This window comes from Dendrobates tinctorius, unplaced genomic scaffold (assembly GCF_039654945.1).
Source record: "Dendrobates tinctorius isolate UK_male_01 unplaced genomic scaffold, ASM3965494v1 ptg000062l, whole genome shotgun sequence".
NCBI lineage: Eukaryota > Metazoa > Chordata > Amphibia > Anura > Dendrobatidae > Dendrobates > Dendrobates tinctorius.
Genome location: NW_027361730.1, coordinates 33,714,786 through 33,742,245, shown reverse-complemented (window position 1 = coordinate 33,742,245; position 27,460 = coordinate 33,714,786). Strand labels below are relative to the sequence as shown.

General features: G+C 44.2%; 1 protein-coding gene across 3 annotated transcripts in view; it reads left to right on the top strand.

The window, feature by feature from the left end:
• RORA (RAR related orphan receptor A) overlaps window positions 1-27,460 on the top strand; it is a 504,081-nt gene that overhangs the window by 420,548 nt on the left and 56,073 nt on the right. Inside the window, exon 1 of one of the 3 annotated variants that reach the window (XM_073579506.1) lies at window positions 14,533-14,794. The exons of the other annotated variants lie outside the window; for them this stretch is intronic. Coding sequence (XP_073435607.1) covers window positions 14,767-14,794 — 28 coding nt within the window. The 5' untranslated portion in view covers window positions 14,533-14,766. Of the gene's footprint in view, window positions 1-14,532; window positions 14,795-27,460 lie in introns of those variants that run through there. 3 annotated transcript variants of the gene reach the window in all.

Here is a 27,460-nt window from a genome sequence, read left to right as displayed (position 1 = left end):
TGATGCTACGGGAAAATCTGCACCTCTATGCCAAAAGGTGAAAAAGAGAGTGGGGATTATGATTAATTTGCAAAAAATCTACAAATGAATGTACAAACAATTGTGTGGTTCTGAAAGGAGGCTTATATGAATTGTTAGGGCTAAAGAGACTTTTATCTGCATAGTTTAACAGAACCCAAACACAGCAACTAAGGAAATGGTGCAGAATCCGGAGGCATCATGACCTCATGACATCAATGGCCACCATATAGTCAATAATTTCCTTTGTCATGGTTGTGCAGGGAAATTGAGCACTTACTGCTGTGTTATCAATTTGGGATTGCATATAGAGATGAGCGAACCTGAACTTAAAAGTTTGGGGTTCATACAGGGCATTTAGTGTCTGATGCTAAACACTGAACACGGACTTCTCCCGGAAGTCCATTGCAGAGAGAAAGAGAGAATTCTCCAGCTGAAAAGTTCAGGTCATCATTATTTTCAATGGGGTTCGGGTTCTGGTTCAAGTTCAGTTACAGTTCTGGTACCCAAACCGAACTTTGGTACCAGAACCCAATCTTCCATGGGTCCGCTCGTCACTAATTACAGATGATCGCAGTGGGTGTCAACGGTAGGACGATCTGCAGTCAGTATACATTTGGTGAACCATGCTACAAAAAGTCATTGGAATGGACAAGCTCTTTAAAGTATGTGTCAGGGAGGAGGATATTTGAATTTTCAGGCAAAAAATCATGATGTTTGTTTTAGGATTAAAAAAGCGAAAGTATGCTGAGTATAGGAATCCAGTCATTGCCTGGGTTGACAATTCCAGGTATTACTATGCAAAGTGATACAAATTGGTAACAGATTTCTGAAAATACAATAAAAGTTGTAAAATGTGTGAAAAAGATTTAATAACTGAGACGGTGCTAGTGGTAAAATGGAAAATCTCTACAACGTGTAACACGCACATTCAGCGTTGTTATAGATGTTGGTGTCGATTTACTAGAAACAGTAAGGGAGGTTTAAAGAAATCGATGCAGAGGAAAAGTGCAGGACTTCCCCCTACATAGTAAATTGGTCACTGCTTTCATTTTTCTACCTGTCTGAGAAGAATAATATCTGTAATTGGGTTAATTACCCAGACTAATGTTTATTTGCTTTTACATTTATAATGCTCACTATTACTAGTAGCTAATCCTGACAAACACCAGCAAGCAACAGACAGTAATATAATGTGGCTGGGCGGCTGGCGATCGCATAGAAGCTTGTTGGTGTCCTAGAAAGGCGTAACAAGCTATGGCTGACCACAATTCTAAGAGGGAGTGTTGTCATTTGTCCTCTAAACCTTTTCTCGAAAATGAAGGGTACCAAGAATAATCATTTAGGTTTGGTCAAATACATTGGTTTGGTAATTATGTACTATTAGGTCAGCATGGTTTCACGTTTCATAGAATTAACGCATTGATGATTGATTTAAAAAAATGATGGCGGCTGAACTCGAAAATTGTGACACTGGGATGTGTGTCACATGACATTTAAATTATGGTTTTGTATCATACCTAATGATTTTCTTTGGTGTAACATTATGACCTGTGACCTTCCACAACTATTACACTGTCGCAAGTGCTTCCAAATATTTATGTCCGACATTCTGACACTAGTCGCAAGTCTCACCTGCAATACAGATTTTATGTAATATTGACTTGCGTACAAATAGTCTGTGATTTAGTTGTTCTTAGAGCAAAATTGCAACTTTCAAGCAAGTTGGAGACAAGTTGCACAAATGTTTTTGGTCAAGCGACTTGTCTGAGAATTGCAATTGCAAGACACATGCCACCTTGTAGCCACAGCCTAAGGGCTTGTGCATACAACCATATTTTTGGTCCGAATGATTCATTAAAAAAACAGAGAGCACTTGGACCAATATTATTCAACTGGGCACTGCAGATTTTTTTCATTGATCAAATCTGTGTAAAAAAATGCAACATGCACAATTTTCCACTGGAAACCAGGTGAGTCTCACCCATTCAAGTGTCACAAGAGTGTCACATTCCCCTGGAAGACCTGGAGTTTGATGGTCATATTGGGAAATGAATCTCAGGTCTTCTTTAGAGATGGTGTGAGTTGTGTCCCGTATTAAATGGATTTGGTTTCCTCTAGTGCTGAAGAGGTTAGCAACCCTTTCTATGCTCGTCAGAAACATGCAGCTCCATTTCAGCTGCCTCTGATCTTGTTATTACCTCTTTCTTTAAAAACGTGTCTAAACTTCTTGTCCCTGCTGGTAAAAGATTCTTCTTCCTGTGCTGTGTTTTGTGTATTCCTCCCTGTCCCTATTCTCCTCCCTATTGTTGGCTGGTCCTTTTGTATCATAGAGGTTTTCTGTTATCCCTGTTTTGTCTCTGTATCTGGTTTACCTTACATTTCTGTCCTATGCTTCATGGAATGGGAGACGGGACAGATCAGGGTATAACAGGAGCATAGTGAGGTCATAGACTCGGGCCTCTCTAACTTCAAGAGTATCCCTGGGACAGGGTTAGTTAGGGTCCCAGTTCCAGGGACAATTTGAGACCCCACTTCTTCAGACTGTCACAGTGTGACATCAAGTCTATGGGTAACGAGAAAAAAATCGTATGCTACAGAGTAGCATATGATTTTTACGGATACATTTAAATTCTGTAACGTAAGAAACTGGAAACTTTTCTGTATATGATTAATAGCTGCTGTGAAACAAATGGATTGTATACGGACGACAAGTGAGAAAAACATCATCCCTTTTTCTGGAAGAAAATTGGACCTATTTTTTATACTGTCATGTGACCCTAACCTTCTGTGTATGGAGACTTTCAGACCCTTCCCAAACAGATATTAGGAAAAACAAGGATTAGGCATTGAATTTTAATATTCAATGCTTGTGTTCCCATTTGAGATAAATAGCTACCATTATAGGCAACAACTTACTCCCCTCTCTCCATTGAAAATAAAAACATGTTTGCCTGAAGCAGGCGTGCATGAGTATGAGGCGTTTGTTAGGTACTGGTTGCCATCTGGCAGTTACTTAACCCATGTGTGTAGCTATAAGTTCTGTCCATTATATTGGGCATACAAGTTAGAACAGTGCTGCTGCATACTGTATGTAGACCCTAAAAGAATGCCCTATGCAACTGCAATTGTATGACTATCGGGGGCGGACATATCATTGGTGCAGCCTCTTCAGCCACACAGGGGCCCAAGGTAAGGAGGCCCACTACCACCACCAAATCTGCCCATTTAATCTTCTTGCACAAGAGCCCATTTCTACATGTGTCCACAACTGTATACAGTTGCATATATCTGCCATTAATTCCCATTTTTTTTACAAAAATATGTACTGTGCAGAAAATATGTAGCCTTTTTAATACACTAGAAAGAACAAATAAAAATGTATATATTCCTTCCAAATGAATGGTTAAAACAGCACTTTTGCCTAATAATAACCTATAGGCAGGTCATCACTATTTTTTTCACAAACATAAAGTGAACAGGGCGTATGAAGAGTTGTTTCACGAAGACCGTGAGCCTTATTGCAGTATATGGAAATTAGAGAAGAATAGCAATGATCGTAGATGGGCCATCCGGTCTGAGTATTACAAGGTCCGCCATGCTACTTTCACCCTGTAATGTATGACCTGCTGCAGCTTTCCTTATTACAACATTCCGGCACATATACAATGAATTTCAGATTATTGCATATTGTGTTCCTGTAATATCACAGCGAGAAGTTCAGTTATAGCTTTAGTTTTTATGGATTTATTTTATTTTAGTTTTGCAGTCAGCATATTATAATGTAGACAACAAAAGACAATGTAACCGTTTGTTCTATTTAGGGAAAAACCTAAAAAGGTGAATAAATAAATGATCTGAGCCATTTTCCAAGCCCTATCACTGCAGCTAGTATTGCCCTTACTCGATTTGTTACACTATGCTTTGCTATTATGACATTCCCCTCTTCATTGTTAGGTTTTTTTTTTCATTTACAAAGTAACTAAAAATATTGTTGCAGAGATCTATAAAAGCCCCTGACCTGCTGGAATTTACTTCTTGGAGAAATTCAGCACATTGCTTATTTTTACAGACTCAGGTTTTTACACTATTGCAGCCATGGGCATTGTTCTCCTCTTTATGAAAAAAAGGCCTTTGTAACCTTGCTGCTCTCCATCACACCTTGGTGACAGGTGTCAGTGGAGATGCCAGTGTCTGCCCTGCTCCACTGTGAAGGTGACAACATGTATACAGTAAAGGGATTAATGGCTATTATCAAAAGAGGGGAATAGGTGACCTTGTGGCAAGGACAAATCCGCATGGAGGTGTATTGTGAGCCTGTCTGCAGGGACAGTTATTTGCCAGCCAAAGCTATGTTCTTTCAATTGTCCGCTGAGCGGGAGTAGTGAACAGACCAAACATCCACTGAGTCTTCACATGACTCCGCACAGTCAGAAAATTAGTGTCTTTACAATCTCCTGTACAAGCTCCTGTTTTTAGAAGCTGGGTGATCACAAGATGGATATTATCAGATGTCCACAGGATAGGCGATTACTTGTTGATCAGTAGGGGTACGACCGTTGGGACATGCACCTATCAACAAAACTGAAACTTTTCTCCATGTTAGAATGTAGCGGCAGTATCACACTCTATTTTTTCTCTCTAGGGATGCCGGTAGCTGCGCTCAGCTTCTCTGGGTCACCCCACAAAGAACAAATGGAACAGCAGTTAAGCATCCAACTTGCCGTGCCATTTTGTATTAGGGATAAAAGTACCCCATCAGGTATAAAATTCCTCATTCTGCCCATCGGTGTGAGTTTCAGGGGTTGGACCTCCACCCATCAATAATTTATTGTCACGTGGTTACCGCGACAGTGTGGAGCCAGAAGACGGCAGCGTCTGATTGTTCCTACTCTGGCGCTGAGAAGAAGCACTTCTCCTTCATTTTAAATGTGTTTCTTCTGGCAGAGTAGGGGGTTAATCAGTCATGTTGGAAATCCCTGTGCTCACAGCTAAGCTCGGTTAGCCACTCCTTTCCCCTTTTTAATCTTGGCTCTGTTACAAATCCTTTTCAGAGCTAGCATTTGCTACATGGCAAGTGTAGGGAGAGGCATTCATAAGAAGGAAAGTTGGAGGAGTTATCTGTGACTATAGTTTGGTTTTTATGTGTGGTAATTCCCTATCCATCTCTATTTTAGTTTATTCCCCTACCTTCACGCCCCCTTGCATTCCTCCGGTAAATGTGAGTGAATACTTTGTATGCCTGGAGTTTTCTGTTAACCCTTGTCCATGTTGCATTGTTTGTCGGGTTGGTGTACTACGGTGTACAGTAGCACAACTCTTCCCTGGGTGGGGGAAGAGAATAGGTGGAGGGCTAACTCAGGAGTTAAGGCAAGGGTGGAGGCCCCGGCATCTTCACCTTCAGAAGTACCCAGGGAGTAGGGCGAGCTAGGGCACCCCTAATGTTAGGGACAGGGAAGGAGTCCCTGATCCCAGGCCACCCGACAGCTGTGTCGTGACAGGTATTACCTATCCTTTGGATAGGTGATAATTTGTTTTCACCAGACAACTTTTTAAGACTATCTAAACTTTGCAAATATTTTTTTATTTTTCTAATGCATCTATAATGAAAAGTTAAGCAATTCTTCACATAGTCTTGATTAAAAAATATATACAGTATTTTGTGTCTACAGCTACTATGCAAACCTATGTGTCTCTGTAGTAACAAACTGCTGGCGAACCCTGTAAATTTCTTACTGTACTCATATTTCCTTTCTTCGACTTGCCCACTTATTTTGCTAATTTACATTTGGTAGGTCAAAATATATTTTTGATATGCAAATGTCACAGCGCTTCCCACGCGCGCTGTCCGGCGCACTCCTGCCCCTCGGCGTGTCCCCGCGCCCGGCCTTCGGCTCCCTCGGCGCTCAGCCTCCTGGGTAGCTGACGCGCTAGGCCCCGCCCCCAAGATGGCGGCGCCCACCGCTACATATGGCCGGCGTCAGTCCTGGTAAGACGCCTAAGTATCTCATGCGGTGACGCTGTCCGCAGCTTCGCTCCCTGTGTCCTCAGGCCCCTCTTGTCCTCTGTCCCTGCTACCTGTTTTACCGTGGTTCCTCCTGCCTAACCTCGGTCTGCTTTTCTGTGCTCTGCCCTCCCTGTCTCCCTGGTGCTTTCCCTCCTCTGTCCTGCTACCTACTTCCCTCTCCATCTCGGTTATTTGCTGTACAGCCTGTATTCATTTGTTTGCTTCTTTACATCTACAGCCTCCGTTCCTGTGCGCCCCTGGGTCCCCGGTTCCGCACCCACTGGGTTACTGCCTCACCCTATACGCTGCCTCCTGTTCTCCTACCTCAGTCGTCCCTTTGGTTCCGGCTGTCGCGGCTCTATCCCCGGGAGGTCTGTCCCTAACACTCCCTGTATAGGGGGTGGTCCTCACCTGGGCACTCGCCTCTGGGGGCTCTGGAGCCGTGACCCAGAGGGTCCACTTCCAGGTACTCCTTTGCTTTTCCGACACACCGTAACAGCAAAACTGCTCTCTGGATGGGTTGCGGCTGTCCAAGTTTCTTGTGTCTGAGGAACCTGTTTTTAAAGGCTATAGTGACCTTTTACATGAGAAAAATAATCTTGACATGTTAGTGATGATCTTCGGTAATAAAAAGTTTACCTTTTCAGTTTCGGTTGGCAAAACCTTATTTGTTCCCAGAGCCTCCTAAATGCAAATTGAAACCAGCTCCTAATTTTAGATTTTCCTTTTGTGGGAATACATACTGGATGTGAGGTCTGTGTGTACAGGAGCTTGCTGTCTGCACTATCGAATGCATATAGCATATAGTGAGCATACATGCATATAGTGAGCAAGTTTAAGAACTATCAAAGATGTGAATAGAGAGAAACGCATGCACTACCATTAAATCATTATAGACAAAGCATTAAGCACAGTATTCCTTTTGTTGCTTTTTTTAATCCATAAATTACCGTACACCCTTCTTAAAGGGGTATTTTCAAGTTGTTTCTTGAACAGCTCATGGTTGCTAAGAGAGGTGGGCACTTCTTCTTGAGTGACAATTCTGGTCAGTTTCCTTCTGCTAAAGTATTTTTTCTGATGTGTACAGTGTTATCACTATATTTTCCTATATAGATAACAGGTACTCTGCACAAGCACATGCCTGAGGAAAGTGAGAGCCATGATTAGGAGAAATTATCTGGAGACTGCTGATGCTAGAGGCTTTAGGATTGTGATTATTCAGGACTGATAGGAGAATCGCAGAGTGGGGCAGAGATTGACGGGGAGGGAAATGAGTAGCTAATTGATATAAAGAAATCAATGGGCTGTAGAGAAGTGACTGGTATCTCAAGCTTTAACGCCTCTCCTGCAATGTATCTACTGAACATACGACCATTTCTCGTCGGGTGCTTCCTGCTGGGCTTCCTGTGGCGCTGACGAGCGACGCGTGGACGCGGGCGGGAGGATGTCAGGATCGCCGCGTCTGACAAGAAGTGACTGCCGACCGCTGCTATGTCGCTGGTGAGATCTGCCTGTGTGGCAACTCACTAGCGGCCACTTAGCGATGCACCAGCGATCCATATCGTTGTCGGGATCGCTGGTGCATCGCTTAGTGTAACGGTACCCTTAGCCAGTCGCTGGTGGTCAATCACTTGTATACAATATGTCAGATAAAAGCTCTCACAGCAGGAGAATGAAAGATAGAAAAAAAAGCAAGACAACTGCAAACTTGCTTATTTCCATGTGTCTAACTAACGAAAGCAATGTATAACATGAGAATACCCCTTAAATGAGCCAAGGAAAAAAATGTATTCTTCCTGCTTGTATGAGGGAAAATTGCCAGAAATTGCCAATAATTTTGAAAATAAACCATCTTGGACATATTTAATACAAGTAATAAACACTTTTGCATGTTCAAAGGTGACAGGTCTGAATATAGTGGCTAGTAAATGATAGAAAGCCAACTTTAGAAAGAAAACTGTACACAATATAGACAGCTGACCTTATGAATAAAATCTAGTGTTGCCAGAGCCCTGTTCTTCTGCATGAGCGGGATATTTCCTAGGCTTATTGTTGATGGTAGTCACTTTACTGTTTGGAATCAGATGCTTAAGAGCCATTGTAATAAGTATTCAACCATAAACCAATCCCAACTTCCCCATACAAGTGAGCACCAAGTGTTCGTGTTGAGTTTGCAATGGGGAGAGGGGAGAAGACTGCTTTCACTGGTTATCGCCCTTGTGAACAAAATTAAAACTGTGTAATTCTTCTCTCCGTGACCTCATCATACCCCCCATACACAATAGAATAGATGGTCGGCTGACTTTATTTTAATATGTATAGGGACCTTTAATTATTAAATTATTATTTTTTTATATAAAGAGTAATGTCCTGAATGCCAATCTAATCAAAGATACTAACAAGCCTACAGTCAGGTGCCTTTTGAAGTGTAGATTCAGAGAAGCTCCTACTTCAATAGCAATCCCCTAATAGAATGTTCTTCAGATGCCCTCCAGTTAAAGCACCACTCCAGTCTTTTTTGTTTTATTGCAGCGCTGGAGTGGTGTCACTAATGTAAGTTCCCAGCCCCGAGTGTTATACTCACCAGCCGCTGTCTTCATCTGTTCTCAGTGCCATTCCAGTTCAGTCTTCTGTACATTTTGACCTGCTGGATCACTTTTTTTGCATTTTAGGCAAAAAAATAATAGATATATATATATAGTCTTTTTTTTTTTTCATTTTAAAAATTACAAAAAGGAAAATTGGCCAGTGCAAATGTTTGGGCACACTTGGAGATTTGTTTACTCAGATAACTTTGACCAAGTTTTCAGACCTTAATTAGCTTCTTAAGGGGGTTTTACAGCATCACTGATTTGGTGACGCAGCAGCGATATCGCTATGTGTGATACTTACCTCCGACCTGCTCCCCCGCTGTCCATCGCTGATCGCGCAAGATTGCGCAGCTCCATTTCTCGTCGGGCGCTTCATGCTGGGCTTCCTGCTGGCGCCGACGAGCGACGCGTGGACGCTGACGGGAGGACGCCAGGATCGCTGCATGTGAAAGGTAAATAACGACCGCTGTATCGCTGCTGCATCGCTGTGAGATCTGCCTGTGTGGCAACTCACTAGCGACCATTTAGCGATGTACCAGCGATCCTGACCGGGTTGTATCGTGGTCGGGAACGCTGGTGCATCGCTAAATGTAAAGGGGTCTTTAGGGTTATGGCCATCGTTAGGAATGGCCAGGTGAAGCAAATTTCCCAACTTTTTAAAAACCTAGCTTCCTCTAAACTTGTGCCAAAACACAGCAGCAATGGGTTCTTCTAATCAGCTGCCTAGCACTCTGGAAATGGTGGAGGACAACAAAGCAGGAGAAGGATATAAGAAGAAAGCAAAGCATTTTCAAGTTGCCCTTTCTTCAATTCAAAATGTAATTAAGAAATAGTAGTTATCAGGAAGAATGGAAGTCAAGATAAGGTCTGGAAGACCATGCAAAATTTCAGTGAGAGCTGCTCATAAGACAGCTAGAGAGGCAAATCAGGACCCCCACTTGACCTTCAGAAAGATTTAACAGACTCTGGAGTTGTGGTACATTGTTCTACTGTTCAGAGACACCTGCACAAATATGGCCTTCATGGAAGAGTCATCAGAAGAAAATGTCTTGTGCGTTGTCACCATAAAATTCAGCTTCAGAAGTATGTAAAAGAACATCTAAACAAGCCTGATGCATTTTGGAGACAAGTCCTGTGGACCAATGAGGTTAGAATAGAACTCTTTTGCCTCAATGATCAAAAGTATATGTGGAGAAAAAAAGGCACAGATTTTCAGGAAAAGAACAACTAGCCAACAATTAAGCACGGGGGTGGACCAATCATGCTTTGGGGTTGTGTTGCAGCCAATGGCACGGGGTTCTTTCCACAGATAGATGGAAGAATGAATTCAATGAAATTTCAACAAATTCTTGATGCAAGCATAGCACCATCTGTAAAAAATCTGATGTTGAAAATAGGTTGACTACTACAAATGGCTAATGATCCTAAACCAGAGCCATTACCAGGGGATTACTGCCCTTACTGGCGGGCGTATGGGCCCAGTCCCCCCTCCTCACTGGACTCCAGGGACAAGAATCAGCCGTTGCACTGAAATAGGAGCCGCCAGTCAATCAGAGGCAGGTAGCTGATTTTGGAGTGCACGTTGCCAGCGTATGACATCACTGTCATGCATAGAAGCATCTGCGCCTTAAATGGATGAGCAAAACCCAATACCTAGAGCAAAGAAAAGACAGAGAATTCCAGACAAGAAATCTGTGCAATACGATGTTTTTTTAGATTAACATATAGGCATAATGGCAAGACAAAAAGTTAAAAAGCAATGTGCGCGTGTACAGGATCAATAGAGATACCATGTAAAATATATAACACTAAATAGATATATATAATAACCCGCAAAGGTAATAAAAGTCCATATGAAAACCTCAGGTAACCTGTGATAACAGAGAATAAGTGAACCTCTCATAGGTTCTTTATACATTGCAGCTTTGCACATCGTGTGCTTATTTATTCATTATTTTGCACTTTACCATATTGCAATATTTTTTATTCTTTTCACTTTTTGTCTTACCATTATGCGTGCCTATATGTTAATCTAAATAAACTTCGTATTGCACTGATTTCTTGTCTGGAATTCTCTATGTATGTGTGATTGGTGAGTTTTTCCAAAAGTGGTTGGTGGGACTGTGGAAGTGGTTTGCAGGGTGCAGGTGGAGCTGGAGTGGAGCCTGGTTGGAGTCTCAAGTGGGCCCTAAAATCTTACCAGTATGGGGCCCTGAAATTCCTGCTGGCAGACATGTCCTAAGCACACGTCAAAATCCACAATAGACTACCTCAAAAGGTGCAACCTGAAGGTTTTACAGTGGCCCTCACAATCCCCTGATCTGAAAATCATTGAAAATCTGTGGCTAGACCTCAAAATAGCAGTGCATGCAAAAGACCCAGAAATCTCACAGAACTGGAAGAATTTTCCAAACAAGAATTGAAAAACTCCTGGCTGGCTGCAAAAAGCATTTGCAAGTTGTGATATTTTAAAAAATGGTGCTACTAGGTACTAACCAGACTGGGTGCCCAAACTTTTGCATACACCCATTTTCCATTTCGTAATTTTTTAAATGTAAAAGAAGTTTTTTTAACTAAAATACAAAAATACAAAGGAAATGTGTCATCTTTCACTTTAGGCCTTTTAGATCCTTTCATCTTCAACTTGCTTAACTGTTCACAATAACAGTAATTTTGACCAGGGGTGCCTAAACTTTTACATGTCATTGTGTAATATAAGGAAATTGATCAAAATCCAATTGCAAAGACTGTAAATGAAAATACAAAGTAAAGTGCTGTACAGATGCCCCACATTTGTGCTGGACTGTTCTACTACTAAGGACAGGTGCACACGGCTGCAGATTCTCTCATCCGTGAGAATAGGGACGATTATGCAAATTACACTCTGATGAGAGTGTGATCATAGTGCGATCCGGTTCTATATATATGGAGAAGATGGAGGATAAAATGTCTCTATCTCCTCCATTCTGTGAGTGCGCGGCAGTTGGAATGCAGTCTAATGTTTTCCACGACTCATTGACTTGCATGGCCAAGTGCGATCTGAATATCGGATCACAATCGGGCTTGCTGCGTCTTTTCCTTGGACCGGCGCTTTGTTGGATCACTCTCGGACCAAAAATACACTTGTCTGCACCTACCCAAGAGATGCTTCAGGAAAGCCTCCCCTGCTTCCAAACCACAGACTGCAAGCGAGGCTGCTGCCCTTCTATCAGGATTAGCATCACACCAGTGTGCGGCACTATTTATGTCACATTGTGGAACTGTATTTTTTGGTCCAGATTTTGTGACATTTTAGCTAAACATTTTTGTTTTAAGAAGGTGCAAAAAAATGTTAAAGACAAAAATAACGGTCGCTTTTTATTTTGCGCAAATTCATGAACCACGTGCGCCATTTTGAAGAATTTATCACAGAAAAAGTCGACAAATAGTATTTCAGAAAGGGGCATGTATAAAGTCTACCGCATCGATTACACCCAGATTGTCACAGAAAACCTGTCATGTAGCGGGGTCTATATGGCATCTCTAGCCGCCACTGGCACCGCCAAAGATCACGCCATGCTGCAGTGTAGAAACATGCCAGTGACTGGGTCTTGTCGGGATCCACAGGGTGCCACAACCCTGACAAGTGGAAAAAATGCAAATGATTGTTAGCGACTTGTGTGTCACAGTCTGGCGTGACCCCATCATTCTGCGACGTATCAGTGCCACCTGTGTCCTGTGGGCCAATGCGCGGTACAGCCATTGCATTGTGCTATGGGGAAGATGGCAGTAGCAGGGGCACCACCTAGGGACTGGGGGCGCCACCTAGGGACTGGGGTACCACCTAGGGACGGGGAGCCACCTAGGGACTGTGGCCGTCACCTAGGGACTGGGGTACCACCTAGGGACTGGGGGTGCCACCTAGGGACTGGGGTACCACCTAGGGACTGGGGCCGCCACCTAGGGACTGGGGGCGCCACCTAGGGACTGGGGCGCCACCTAGAGACTGGGGGCGCCACCTAGGGACTGTGGCCGCCACCTAGGGACTGGGGGCGTCACCTAGGGACTGGGGGCGCCACCTAAGGACTGGGGTACCACCTAGGGACTGGGGCCGCCACCTAGGGACTGGGGTGCCACCTAGGGACTGGGGGCGCCACCTAGGGACTGGGGTACCACCTAGGGACGGGGCGCCACCTAGGGACTGGGGGCGCCACCTAGGGACTGGGGGCACCACCTAGGGACTGGGGGCGTGACCTAGGGACTGGGGTGCCACCTAGGGACTGGGGCCACCACCTAGGGACTGTGGCCGCCACCTAGGGTACCACCTAGGGACTGGGGGCACCACCTAGGGACTCGGGTACCACCTAGGGACGGGGCGCCATCTAGGGACTGGGGTACCACCTAGGGTCTGTGGCCGCCACCTAGGGACTGGGGCTCCACCTAGGGACTGGGGCTCCACCTAGGGACTGGGGGTGCCACCTAGGGACTGGGCTACCACCTAGGGACGGGGCGCCACCTAGGGACTAGGGTACCACCTAGGGACTGGGGGCACCACCTAGGGACTCGGGTACCACCTAGGGACGGGGCGCCACCTAGGGACTGGGGGCGCCACCTAGGGACTGTGGCCGCCACCTAGGGTACCACCTAGGGACTGGGGGCACCACCTAAGGACTCGGGTACCACCTAGGGACGGGGCGCCATCTAGGGACTGGGGTACCACCTAGGGTCTGTGGCCGCCACCTAGGGACTGGGGCTCCACCTAGGGACTGGGGCTCCACCTAGGGACTGGGGGTGCCACCTAGGGACTGGGCTACCACCTAGGGACGGGGCTACCACCTAGGGACGGGGCGCCACCTAGGGACTGGGGTACCACCTAGGGACTGGGGTGCCACCTAGGGACTGGGGCCACCACCTAGGGACTGTGGCCGCCACCTAGGGTACCACCTAGGGACTGGGGGCGCCACCTAGGGACTCGGGTACCACCTAGGGACGGGGCGCCATCTAGGGACTGGGGTACCACCTAGGGTCTGTGGCCGCCACCTAGGGACTGGGGGCTCCACCTACGGACTGGGGCTCCACCTAGGGACTGGGGCTCCACCTAGGGACTGGGGGTGCCACCTAGGGACTGGGGGTGCCACCTAGGGACGGGGCGCCACCTAGGGACTGGGGTACCACCTAGGGACTGTGGCCGCCACCTAGGGACTGTGGCTCCACCTAGGAACTGGGGTGCCACCTAGGGACTGGGGCCGCCACCTAGGGACGGGGCGCCACCTAGGGACTGGGGGCGCCACCTAGGGACTGGGGTACCACCTAGGGACTGGGGGCGCCACCTAGGGACTGGGGTACCACCTAGGGACTGGGGGCGCCACCTAGGGACTGGGGGTGCCACCTAGGGACTGGGGGCGCCACCTAGGGACTGGGGCCGCCACCTAGGTACTATGGCCGCCACCTAGGGACTGGGGTACCACCTAGGGACTGGGGTCACCACACCACGTAGGGACTGGGGCGCCACCTAGGGACTGGGGTACCACCTAGGGACTGGGGTCACCACGTCACGTAGGGACTGGGGTACCACCTAGGGACTGGAGCACCACCTAGGGACTGGGGTACCACCTAGGGACTGGGGTCACCACGCCACGTAGGGACTGGGGTACCACCTAGGGACAGGGGCGCCACCTAACTCCCTCTGAAGCATAAGACCCTGATACACTGGCCCTGCAGTATTGTACATGGTATGGATATGGGGGTCCTTACAGATTTTACATTGGGGTCCAGAAACAAGTGCACTAGTAACGAGTTCTCCCCCGCCCCTGTCATCAGAATGGCGGGATAGTCACAGCTGACAGTGGAGGCATGGTGAGGCTGCAGGGCACGGCGGGCACACACACCTCTCCGTGCCCCCTGCCGGCTCTCTCTGTTCTCGCCGCTGTCAGCAGCCGGCCACGTGTGAGGCGGGTGCGCTCCCTAGTGGGCGTGACTTGTCGGCACCTCCTCCGCTTATTGGTCAGGGCAGGAGAGGTGGGCTGTGCCCGCTGTCAGATTTGGAGGCGTGTCCAGAGCGGGTCACATGGACTCTCATATGGCAGCTGCGGGCGGGGGATGCGGCAGAGCGAAGCTGGCATCTGAGCGCTGTGGAGTGTGTGGGGGGCTCCGGGGCACAGCACGGTGACCATGTATTATGTGATCGCGGCCATGAAAGGTGAGAGCCTGCCCGGGGGTCCGTCAGCAGAGCATGGGAAGAGGGCGAACGGGGCACACGGGCACTCCTGCAAAGTAAGGCACAGCGGAGAAGGAAGCTGGCATCAGAGTTAGGAAGGCGGCCTGGCATCGGCGAGCCATTGGAGCAGGCAGTGTGCGGAGAGCCCGGGCTCTGTGGGGAGGGAGTGGCAGAGACGGGCACGTTACAGGCGGGCGCGCTGGAGTTGGCAGGGTGCTGCCAGTGTGAGGTGGCACGTAGAGCAGGAAGTGTAGGGAGAGCAGGGAGCAGCCTCCTGGCAGAGGGGCACACTGAGCTGCATGGGGTCACAGGAGATGCAGCTGCTGCTCCACTTCATGGTCTGGAGAGAAGACTCTGCTGGTGGAGAAGTTTACCCATTGCCTGGTGGTGGCATTAGTCCGGGATCTGCCAGTGCTTGCACTGTATCTTCTACTCATACCATGCAGTGAGGATGACTACTGTCCTTCAGTCCCATTGCCTATACACTGGCTGTGGTGGTGGCAGACTGGCACCATGCCACCCTCCTGTGGGTCACTGCGCTATGCTGCCCACAGAACTGGCAAGTGGTGAGAACTCCCCCTGAAGTGGCTCCCCATGGTAGATATAGATATGTCACAGGTACCAGCATAGTGTCTGAGATCCAGGTCTGTGCCACCAGTACGTCCCCTCTTTAGCTGTGGCATTGTATGCCAGCCTCAGAGCCGCAGCCAAACTGTTCACATAGATCCAGTGAAACTGCTGATGGGAGGAATTCGGCGTTCCCATTGAAAAGAAAGCAATTTAGTTTCAGGCGCAGAAACTTGCAGCCTCACAGGAGGGTGCAGGGGAGGTTTAGGCCATCGGCCCATTAGTGCATCTGACAGATTTGTGGCTTTGTCTTTGCGTCTGTGTTTATACATAACTGCCATTATTACCAATGGGCCATCTAATTACCGCTTTCATAATGACTTAATGAGTTTCTCTTGTGTGCGCTGACGTCTCGTTGCTCTTACGTCCTTGTTAACTCATTTCACATCAGTAATTAATATCCAGCCATTGTCTCGGTTCTACTAGATCCACCATTTAATTTGAAAAATGTTCCTGCTTAAAGCCGCAGGTACCCGAGATATGACACCGAATAAGTGTTTCACAAGGAACGCTGCGGACTGTGTGCAGCACATCCCTAGGGAATAGGAAATAGGAAGGTCAGGTGAAGGGTCCAGAATGATCTCTTCTGCCGTCATCCAATCAGAAGGGACTTTCAGTGGTCCAGGGAGAAATCTGTTTAAGATTCCAGTAACCTAGTTGGTGTGAAGTGTCAGAAGTTTGCACAGTACCCTTGAGAAAGGTCAAGTAGACTCTTGCACTTTGGAACTCTCTATTCATTAATGACAGTGCATGATTGGAAATAGTACTGCACCGTATACAAAAATGTTTTGTTTTTTTTTAAATAGCGTGTGTGTGTATATATATATATATATATGCATATGTGTGTGTGTATATATATATGCATATGTGTGTGTATATATATATATATATATATATATATATATATATATATATATATATATACACACAATGTGTTTAAATTTTTTTATAAACAGTATGTATGTGTGTGTGTGTGTGTGTGTGTGTGTATATATATATATATATATATATATATATATATATATATATATATATATATATATTAGTTAGAGAAATAGATGCATATAATATAATTCTATATATGCATGCAGCTATATCTCATAAATACATATTTGTGTTATATAATTATATGTCGCTATTATAATAGATGCATGTACTCTGTAGCATTATGTGTATAGTTACATAATACAAGGAAGCAGAAATCTCATATCTGTTCATACCTAATATCAAATATTATCAGATCGAGAACTTTGATATCTATTTTTTTCGACTTTCCAATGAGCCTGAGCTTTTACACGCCATTGATCCGTTCTTGTTATGTTGTGATGGAGTCGGTATCGCTCACCACACAGCAGGCCTTCACACTGTACATAACATGTAGACCCTGAAGTCACTTCTGCTTCCTAGAGCGGTCCGTGGTCATGGCGGCAATGAGAACCCAATCTGGGAGAGTCCAGCCCCTGATGATAAAGTTTTAGGGTTTATCCAAGTGTGAACGAGGCTTTAGCATGTAGATGATACTCGATGCACAATGAACTACTGAGTTTGAAAGTAATAAGACATGAGAAAATGTTTTAGTACCTCGCAGACTTCTACTATAATAATGAGCAGCTATGGTAATTTCTTCCTTTTGAGTTTTATTATTAACAATATCTGCATTTGCTGCTCTTTAGTTTGTTCCTTTTCTTGTACTTACAATGAAATCCCCCTAAACTAATGCCATAATGACGCCTGTAGCATACGGCTCAGTGTCTGTGATGTCACATATAGTTTCTATACACCATTTGTTATAGTTGTTTGCATTGTTACTGAGGCTTCAGGCAGCTTCGCCTATGATGTAGAGCGGTCTCGGAGGTTATGGGTATGTGCACACGTTGCGGATTTGCTGCGGATCCGCTAGTGATTTACAGTACAATGTTATCCTATGGGGAAAAAACCTCTGTGCACATGCTGCGTAAAAATCCATGCGGAAACGCAGCGGTTTATTTTCCGCAGCATGTCAATTCTTTGTGCGGATTCCGCAGCGTTTTTACACCCATTCCATTATAGGAATCCGCAGGTGTAAAAACGCAGGCCAAATCCGCAGAAAAGCCGCAATAAATCCGCAACGTGTGCACATACCCTTAGATTTTCTAGAGTGTCAGCTCTTTGGTCCAAGGTTTATCTCCATCCTGATAATATTACATTATGTCCTCTTGTCTCCTTTTTTCCCTCTACTGATGTAGTAGATTTTGGTTTGTTACATTGTTATGCCGCAAAGTAATATTTGCTTTCCATTGAACTACAAGTAAGCCTGTCTGATTATATTCAGTTCTTGTTGCTCTCATTTACGGAGTCCACCCTTTCCCCCAAGTTAATGTGGCCATAGTGCATCCTTAAAGCCCACGAGATGGTGATATTTCCCTTTTCCTACTCTATTTTCCCTATGATGGACCTTTAGCATAGGATCATATAGACAGTTTTTACCGTCCAACCCTCCATCAAATACTGCTATATCAGTGCACGGTGATTCCAGCATTACACACCAGCATAGAATATTGTCAGATCGTAAATTAGGCAGCTGTTTGATATTTTCTCAATATCCTCATGGTTTTGACAGTTGTTTATATTGTTTTAGTTTCTCTTCTTCCCGTAAATGATGTAGAAGGCAGCCATGGTAATAACTTGCGTCATAGTCATTATCTTGTGATTGTATGATAGACGTCCAATATGCATCTGTGTGTATTTAGTGTCAGTATTTCACACTTGGTGTATTATAGAAAGTGGTATACAAGTCACAAAGTTGTTCTAAAACCAATGAAATATTAGCTTCTAATCCTTCAACCAGACAAGTGACATTTATGATGTGACTGTTCGCTTTGATCTGTGAACCTGTGTTTAGAGAGATGTGCCAAAGCTGAATTTTCACCCCAGGAGCTGAATAGCTTATGCCTGGTATAAACCCGAGAACTAAGATTATGCGGACGTTTGACTTCTAAACGCCCACTTTTACCGTATTTTATTTATTTTCTCGCTTATATAGCGCCATTAGATCCACAGCACCTTACAGGCATCATCACTGTCCCCATTGGGGCTCACAATCTAGATTCCCTATCAGTATGTCTTCAAGTTTGAGAGCGAACCCACGAGAACACGATGAGGATATACAAACTCCTTCCAGATGTTGTCCTGGGTGGGATTTGGACCCAGGACCCCAGCACTGCAAAGCAGCAGTGCTAACCACATAAGACAATTGTGAACAATAAGAAGTTCAGCTCTGCTACATCTGACAAACACTCACCTCCGTATGACAAGCTCAGCTCTGCTGTGCATAATAAACCTACAACTGACCTCTGCTACATCTTACCGGCTCGCTCCAGCTGTGCCCGACACTGAGCTTTGCTACAATGGTGCGCCCCTGTGTATTTGTATCCCACACACTTGTCATATAGAATTTCATATAATCCTCTATAGTATAAAACTGTGCTCTGCATTATCAATATATAGTGATTTTTATTTAATTTGGGCCCTCTGCATGAGGAAGCTGTAGAATATTCTACGTCGGAGGCAGCAGTGTGAATTCATATTTTGCCGAAAGCAAGAACCACTTGTTTCTCTTGTTCAACCTGTATTCATGGAGCTAGGCATACCTACCGTATATGCTGTATAGTCACTAATTAGAAATAAAAAAGGGCTTTAAAACAGAAACTACATTAGAGTCCTGGGGGTTATGCATTCAGTAGAAATTTGGGCATACCCATAGGCAACAAGAAAGTTGACAAAACCTAAAGAATATTAGTGACGGATGGTCTAAATGGATATACCGCTCTATGGGATCATTAAACAATCCCAATATAACATGTGACATCTAAATGATCAAAATTAATAGATTTTCTATCATAATTCACTGCACATACAGATTGTCACTGCCAGCTGAAGCCATAGGATGTGTTCTATTGGGGACCTTACAGCATGCAAACATTGCATTTCTAGAAAGTGAAAGTGATGCCCGACACTGACCTTTCTGGTGGTTAAGCTGTGAAAATAGCAGTGCGGCTTTATATACTTGTGATATATTAGATGTTTGGCCTAGGTGGACCATTTAATATATACATTGTGAATAGTAGATATAACACCTAGAGAGTGTACACCTGATCTTCACCACAATCACTTCTACGAATCCGCATTTTCTTACTGAATCTGTTTATTATGGCCCTTAATGTGATCTCATATAATAAGGAGATGAATATGAAATCTGTCATTTCAGCTAAGACAACTTGGTCTTTAGTTTGTGGCCGGTTGAACGTAAGGCCTCATTCACACTCCCATCAGTGTGCAGGATCAGATTTGTATTGGGGCTTATTCACACGTCAGTATTTTTGCGCTGAGTGTTTTGTGTGCCAAAGCCAGGAGTGTAACCTACAGAGAAAAACTATAGCGGAAAGATTGACTCCTGTTTTAGACATTCCTGGTTTTGGCACACAAATACTGATGAAATACTGATCAAAAATACTGACGTGTGAATAAAACCTTGGTGTTTGGTTAGTGGGTCAGCTTTTACAATCTGTGCTTTTTATGCATGCAAAAATTGCAAAACTTCTCCCACAAATTACAATGGAAGGATCAGCACACAGAATGTACACAGACGGCGGCCATGTGCTGTCCGTGGTTTTCATAGACCCATAGATGTGTATGGGTGATTTTGATTCACGACTTGGATCAAAAATGGACACCTAAATGTGATTTTTATTTTTTTTTATTTTATTTTTTTTATTTTTTTTATGGGGGGGTTAATTTTTTTTGGGAGGAGGGAAACATACATGTGAACAGCCCCGTAAACTCCAATGGTTATGTGTTCTGTCCATGCGCAACACAGAGTAAGCATGTGTGTGAAAAATGGCCATCTGAATGAGGCCTTAGGGCGATACTGTAATAACTTCTCCGCTCCATTGTGGTGGTTACTGTGCTTATTCTATATAGATGCAGCTAATCTAATTTACTCCAGAACCTAGTACATTTCAGCAAATTCAATAGGGTTTGGGGATAAATTTCCAACAGGTTGTAGCTAAATAACAATGTGTTGAGAACAACGTATCTTTTGATACATATCCTCAACTTTTATGGTAGTTCAGCCTTATTTGCACGACATGTTTGATGATATTCAGATGTTTTCTACTCTTATTATTACTTTGTGGCATCTGTGTTTTCCTCATTGAGGCACAGATCGTATATGAAAATGAGAAAGTAGAAATCCGACAATTGTGTATATGTGTAATTCAGAAATTAAGCAACGTAGGGAATATACAAATGACTGGGAACCAAGTCAGATTTAGTTTATGGTCTAAAGATTGACGCTAAGTAGCAGGGGTTTATCATTGGCCGATTGGATAGCTGTCCATAAAGGCTATTTATGGTATATGTTCTCTTTGATTATTAGAATTAATATTCGGCTTCTGCCACTCCTGTCTTTCCTTCTTACGTGAAGCAACGACTTGATCTTTTTACAGGAATGTATCAAATTATTATATATTTAGAGATGTGACAGATCGTAAAGTTGCATGTAGCCGATGTAGGTCTTTTTCCCAACTAAACTTTACAGTAAGTCCTTCTAATTTGTACGTCATAATGATGTGGTCGTGGGCGACCATGTACTCGATATGATAACGTGTACGGCAAACATGACTGCTCAAGTGGAACATTTTACACAGGAGTCAGGAATGTCTGTGTAATAATAAAAATACGCTATAAAAACCTACCATTCTTCATATGCAACATATATCCAGCATGGGCAGGAGGAGAATAGATGAAGATGTCACTCTATCCAAGCAATAGTCTGAGAAAAGATAATGTTGCCAATTGAATGCACGAGAAATAACATTATTTCTTTGAACTTCCATTATATTACATATTTATGGTATATTATATACCTAAAATGTCTTGGCCATAAAGCCTAGGGCTTTTCTTGCAATCTAATCCTGTATGGAATCAACATATTTGTGTTAAGCCTGATCTAGGTACCTCCAGGTCTTACACGTAAAGGGGACAGTTTTAAAGTTTTTACTTGCTGTCTCAAGGTTTTCTTTTTCAGGAATTGATAGACCAGAACAATTAAAGTCAATTTTTTTAAGCAAATGCCTGTTAAAAACAATTCTATAGCTTAGAAAATCAGGTTCTGATTCATGACCCGTCTTCGAATTGTTCCCCTATGTGTCACATTTGCATCCTTTGGCTGCTCGGAGCTTTAGAATCGCGTAAACAGTGGTATGGACAGACTCATTTTCTAGAATATAGGCAAACAGAACATTTGTTGTTTGCTATGTTTAGCTGCGTTTAGGTCCCCAAGGGTTAAATTTGTTGAAAAAGATGACCATTTGTCCTCATCCAAGATGATATGTGTGATGGTTGAATTATGAGCCAAAAAAGTTGATAAATTTGCCAAATCTTAAATACTGAAATTTGCTAATATTGAAGGGATTGTCCACTATTTTCTAAAAAGTCCTACCTATCTCTCGGGCCAAGTAGTTAGTATATTTTTTGTTTTATGTGGGCCAGTTAAGAAAGGGATTTCCAGTGGTGGACGACCCCTTTAAGTAAAATTGCAAGTGTTTATCAAAATCTAGAAATATTTTAGTTTATTTCTAACAAGTACAGATTTACTTTTTTTGGTAGGTTTTAATGAGATAGAATTGTAATTAATTTCTAATACATGGAAAGATGACTCCATGGCTGGTATCACAGGTACCAAGCGGCTACACTATAGGTGTTCACCCGAGGGGAATGTGTGTCAGCATTTATTGAGTGCAAGTCATTGGATAAACTGTGTCAGATATGACTCAATAATTAATCACCACTATTTCTGTCTTTTACTTGTATTATTATTATTGGGACACATTTTACAGTTACGTTTCGATTTGTACCTTTATGATATGATGGGACATAAGGAGATGAAACTGCATCATCAATGAAAGTAGACAGATGCTACTTGATTCCTACTATTATATGTAGTATATGAGGTTTATTTTACTCATTTATATAGCGCCATTAATTTCACAGCTCTGTACAGACATTATTGGCGCTGTCCCCATTGGGGCTCACAATCTAGATTCCCTAACAATATGTCTTTGTATTGTGGAAGGAAATCGGAGTACCCGGAGGAACCCACGCAAACACGGGGAGAACATACAAACTCCTTCCAGATGTTGTCCTTGGTGGGATATGAAGCCAGGACTCCTGAGTCACTGTACTTGAGAAATTGTAAAAAGGCAGGAAGTAGGACCTTGTCACGTTGAGGTCTAACCTTGCGCATCGGTTCATCTTTTTCCACCTCTGCCCACTCTCAGGAGCAATTCTTGCTTTTGCGCGGGTGTTTCTTGAAAATAGAACCTACGATATGCCGAGTGGCCCATGAAAATGTAGAACAATTTATGTGCTTTTTTTTTTTGTCGTTAATAGCTAAAGATCTAGCATTATTTCTAACCACTGAGCTACACATTGAAAACCAGTATCCTAGCAGTTACTGTGGTTTTGTACCAGTCACTGGTGTCCTTGGTAACCTGAATTCGTGTGGATGCCCTTACAAGACAGAGGGCACAGCTCAAGCAAATGTCCTGCAGCTATGGAGTCTCCTGGTAGCAGTTGGAGCATTGTTGTGTTGCAGCGAGGGTGGCTTCCTCCCTCTTTAAGTCTATCCAGAGACACGACTGTGAGCCAAACTGAATTTTAATTTGCCTTCTATTGTATGTACATGACACGCAAAGCAGCAATCCCTGTATCCGTGGTGGCTATTTGTCCTGCCTTCTGCAGTGCAGATCCCTTCCCATGTTTTCTCAGCAGAAACCGTTGTGGTTTGTATTTGCCATGCTCCAATTATTTGAATTCATAGAGAAATTAGGAGAAAGGGATTATGATAAAAGGTCTATATTTAGTAGAAATGAATATTAATACTGAAACTTACTTTATTCTGCTCGAATCGCTGCCGCTCTGCTTTTACTATGATCAGCTGAATGGGATTGTTTTGTCTTATTGGCATTCGTCACTAAACCCACTACATCTAGAGATCTGACCATAGCACAAAGTGCATTGCCCTATATTGAATACCATCTGCATGATACATATATTTATACTGCCGTTTTCTGTAAAATAAATGGTATTTTTAATGGACTCTTCCTGAAACACTGCAAGTTTTTCCAGTACTCCCCCTAAGGCAACTTTCACATGGCAGTATTTAGGTCAGTATTTTGCATCCAATCTGTAAGCCAACACCAATAGTGTGTCTAATGTGTACATCCTCTATTATACTTTCTATTTGTAGGTTCCTTTCCTAGTTTTGGCTTACAGATACCGGGGAAAAATGGAACATTATATTACCATGTGAAAGTGGCCTGAGGCCTTTCTCATCTGCCTGATGTTCATGTATTATATCATTATGCAATGTTTAAAGAAACACTCCTCCTCCCATCAAAGTTTTTATCCTCATATTATATTACAACCATCATATTATATAGCATTGTGTACTTACAATTGCTCATTTTGCCTTTCTACCCAGCCAATTCGTCTCTTTTCTCTGCTCTATGTAGAAACAGGAAGTCTTTTTTTTTTTTTTATTCACATGACTGTGTTACAAAACTCTTGATGATTACTAATCTCATAAAAGGTACAGGATCTTAGTGGTTCTCATACACACTAGTTGGCTCTTCTATGATTGTTGGTTACTATTCACTCCCAGTGCTTCCAAACTTTTTTAACATTTTAGATCTCTTAAAAGTACTATAAACAAACTAACTTCGAGAGGGTCATTGTTAACTCCACACACATCTCAAATCATTGTTGCCTTCAAACAGCTCTGGAGCTTGACATAGGTAAATGATGGCTCACAGTTCATCTTGCACAAAACAGCTTTCGGATAGTTGCACAGGGCAAGGGTCACATCCATACCTGGCCTTATTCCAGATAGCCCTTTGTTTAGCAACATTTTTCTCCAATCTTCCACTACACACTGGTCAGTAGTTCCTCCTAAGCTGAAACTATGCTCAGTCCTCCTTGAACCAGCTATTTCCTTCCCCTTGGTTAGGTCTCTCCCAATTACCTAAACTCTCCCTCCCTGTAAACATAACCCAGTCCCCAATGCCACAGAGACTGGCCATACTGAGCTCTACTAGCTCACTATTGTATAGGGATTTACATCATGACACTATGGCACCTCTCGTCCATCTGCCTTCAAAAAGTACATTGGATGATCTGCTGTGTAGTCTTTTTATGGAGCGCTAGTTTCTCCCTGTAGCCTACTTCACCTCTTATGATGAACAAGCCTCCTGGCTACTAATATTTTCATACTGGACAATTTTGCGTTAACCCACAACAACCCTAATGATGGAAAAGCCCAGGAATAACAATTACGTAGGCCAATTGCAGGTTTTCAGGTACCTCACATGGACTGTCCTCAATCAACCTCCCCTCCGACCCCACATCCCCAAAAGGTATTAGCACCTCTCTGTCCTAAAAATCAATATTGTAGCATAACTGCACAGTGCACACACCTGCATCAGCTTCCGGCTGCACAGACCCCGATATCTTTATATTCACCTCTTATTCCGGATTTTGTGCAGCCATTTCGTGCGACTATAACTTGTGTTGTTATGGAGACGGTGAAACCGATTTAATTAATTTCATTTAATTTTTTTAAAATCATTTTAATGGCCAAATAGTTTTAATACTCAAATGTTTTATTAATCTTTTCTTTTCACTTGTCTCATACAGGACTTGAACTGACAAACTCGCACAAATCACTTTTTCCAATACACTTCACTACTTCAGTAGTGCAGTGTTTATGCCTGTCTGCATAATGCTGACATTCACTATACTGGTTGCAGAGTCAAGTACTTGTACTTGGATTACAGCAGCAACCGATCAGCCAATCAGTCTCCTTGATTATGTCATGGGAGGCCAATGGGTGGACAGAGAGCACCCTCTTTTTGTCAAACACATTAGCTACTGCAATTGGCAAGGATCGCATCACCTAAAGAGTGAAATATGCCAGGATCTAAGTTGTCTCCTATGCCAGCATTTATGGCAGAAGCAGGACTGTAATATTGGCCTTCTCATCCCACCAATTCCATAGGTGTACTGGCAGCACCAACAAGAGCTCAGTGACAGAAATCCACTTTGAAGTGTGTGAAGTACAGTGGCTCTGAGAACACTTACTGCTCTATAGGTCACTTCTGTATTATCTGAACTGTTGTGCCTCAGAAAAGGAAACTTCAATCCTCATTTGTCCAAACTCCAGACGGGAAAATCTATTAAGGGATGGTGATTAGTGATGAGCGAACGTGCTGGGATAAGGCGTTATCGGTGCATCCTAGGGTGCTAACCGAGTGACTTCGGTGTGCTCGAAAAATGCGTTTGAGTCCACGCGGCTGAATGTCTCGTGGCTGTTCGACAGCCGCAACATATGCAGGGATTGCTTGTTTGTTAGTAACCAACTTCTAAATATACAGACTGAGCAGATCTCCTATGGGAATTCTAAAAGTATACAATAACAGTATGGAGATTGCTAGGGTGTGGGTAACGTAATTGTTAGGAAGAATTTGCCCATCCTGGAATTTTGTTATTACAATTTAGCTTGATGTAATCCTGCCTAGATAAAATGAATTCTGCGTCTCCTAAAAAGACTGCAGTTTTTATTATGCCAGAAATAGCACTCAAAAGCTTTCAACTGAATTCAGAGCCGACGTTGGTTCTGTTTTTAATGCATTTTTTTCACAAGGCAAAACCTGCGGTGGACTAATGTGAATGAAAAACTCCAACTCCAAAAGCCTGTACTGCCGTATATGAACTAGGCGTTACTCCTGTGCTCTTATACTAATCCCAAAATCTTATCCATGATCCAATGGTTTCTCATTGATTTCTGAAATGATGTCCGGTCTTAGGCCCCCGTCACACATAGCGACGCACCAGCGATCCCGACAACGATATGACCTTGTCAGGATCGCTGGTGTGTCGCTACATGATCGCTGGTGAGCTGCCAAACAGGCAGATCTCACCAGTGATGAGAACCAGCGACGACGCGGGTAACAAGCGAGGGCGTCGCTTAGTTACCCGCCTTGTACCTTAGTTACCAGCGCGCTGGTGCAGAGAGCTGGTAACCAAGGTAAACAGCGGGTTTCTAAGCGCCGCTCGGCGCTTAGAAACCCGCTGATTACCTTGGTTACCAGCTCCCTGCACCAGCGCACTGATAACTAAGTGACGCCCTCACTTAGTAACCCGCGGTTTACCTTGGATACCAGGCTCTTGATCGCTGGTCTCCTGCCTGTCACACGCAGCGATGCGTGCTGGCCAGCGGGAGACCAACGATCAAAAAAATGTCCAGGGCTTTCCAGAACGATCAGCGATACCCGGCGCGGGGGGGGGGCAGTCGCTGATAGGTGTCACACACAGCGATATCGCTGTTGCGTCACAAAACTTGTGACTCAGCAGCGATCTCGCTAGCGATCTCGCTGTGTGTGACGGGGGCTTTAGTCACAAGCAATTATTTCTCGCTATACAAGTATTTGGATTTCTTTTTGTCTTGCAGGGCAGCTGCCTTTTCAGGTGTATTTCAAGGACAGTTTCATAGCTATCCTTAAGCTACTGTCACACTTAGCGATGTACCAGCGATCCCGACCAGCGATATGACGCGGTCAGGATCGCTGGTACATCGCTAAGTGGTCGCTAGTGAGCTGCCACACAGGCAGATCTCACCAGCGACATCGCTGGGGACGGGGGTCGCTACTTACCTGTCACACTAGGCGATCCTGCGTCCTCCCGCCCGGCTCCACGCGTCGCTCGTCTCTTCACAGGAAGCTGACGACGAGAAACAGTCCAGGACGTTCTCGCGCGATCAGCGATAACCAGCGGGGGAACCGGTCGTAGGTAAGTATCAGACACAGCGATATCGCTAGCAATATCGCTATAACATCACAAGTTATAGCGATATTGCTAGCGATATCGCTTAGTGTGACAGTACCTTTAAAGGGAATCTGTCACCCTATCAGCTGCCGGAACCAC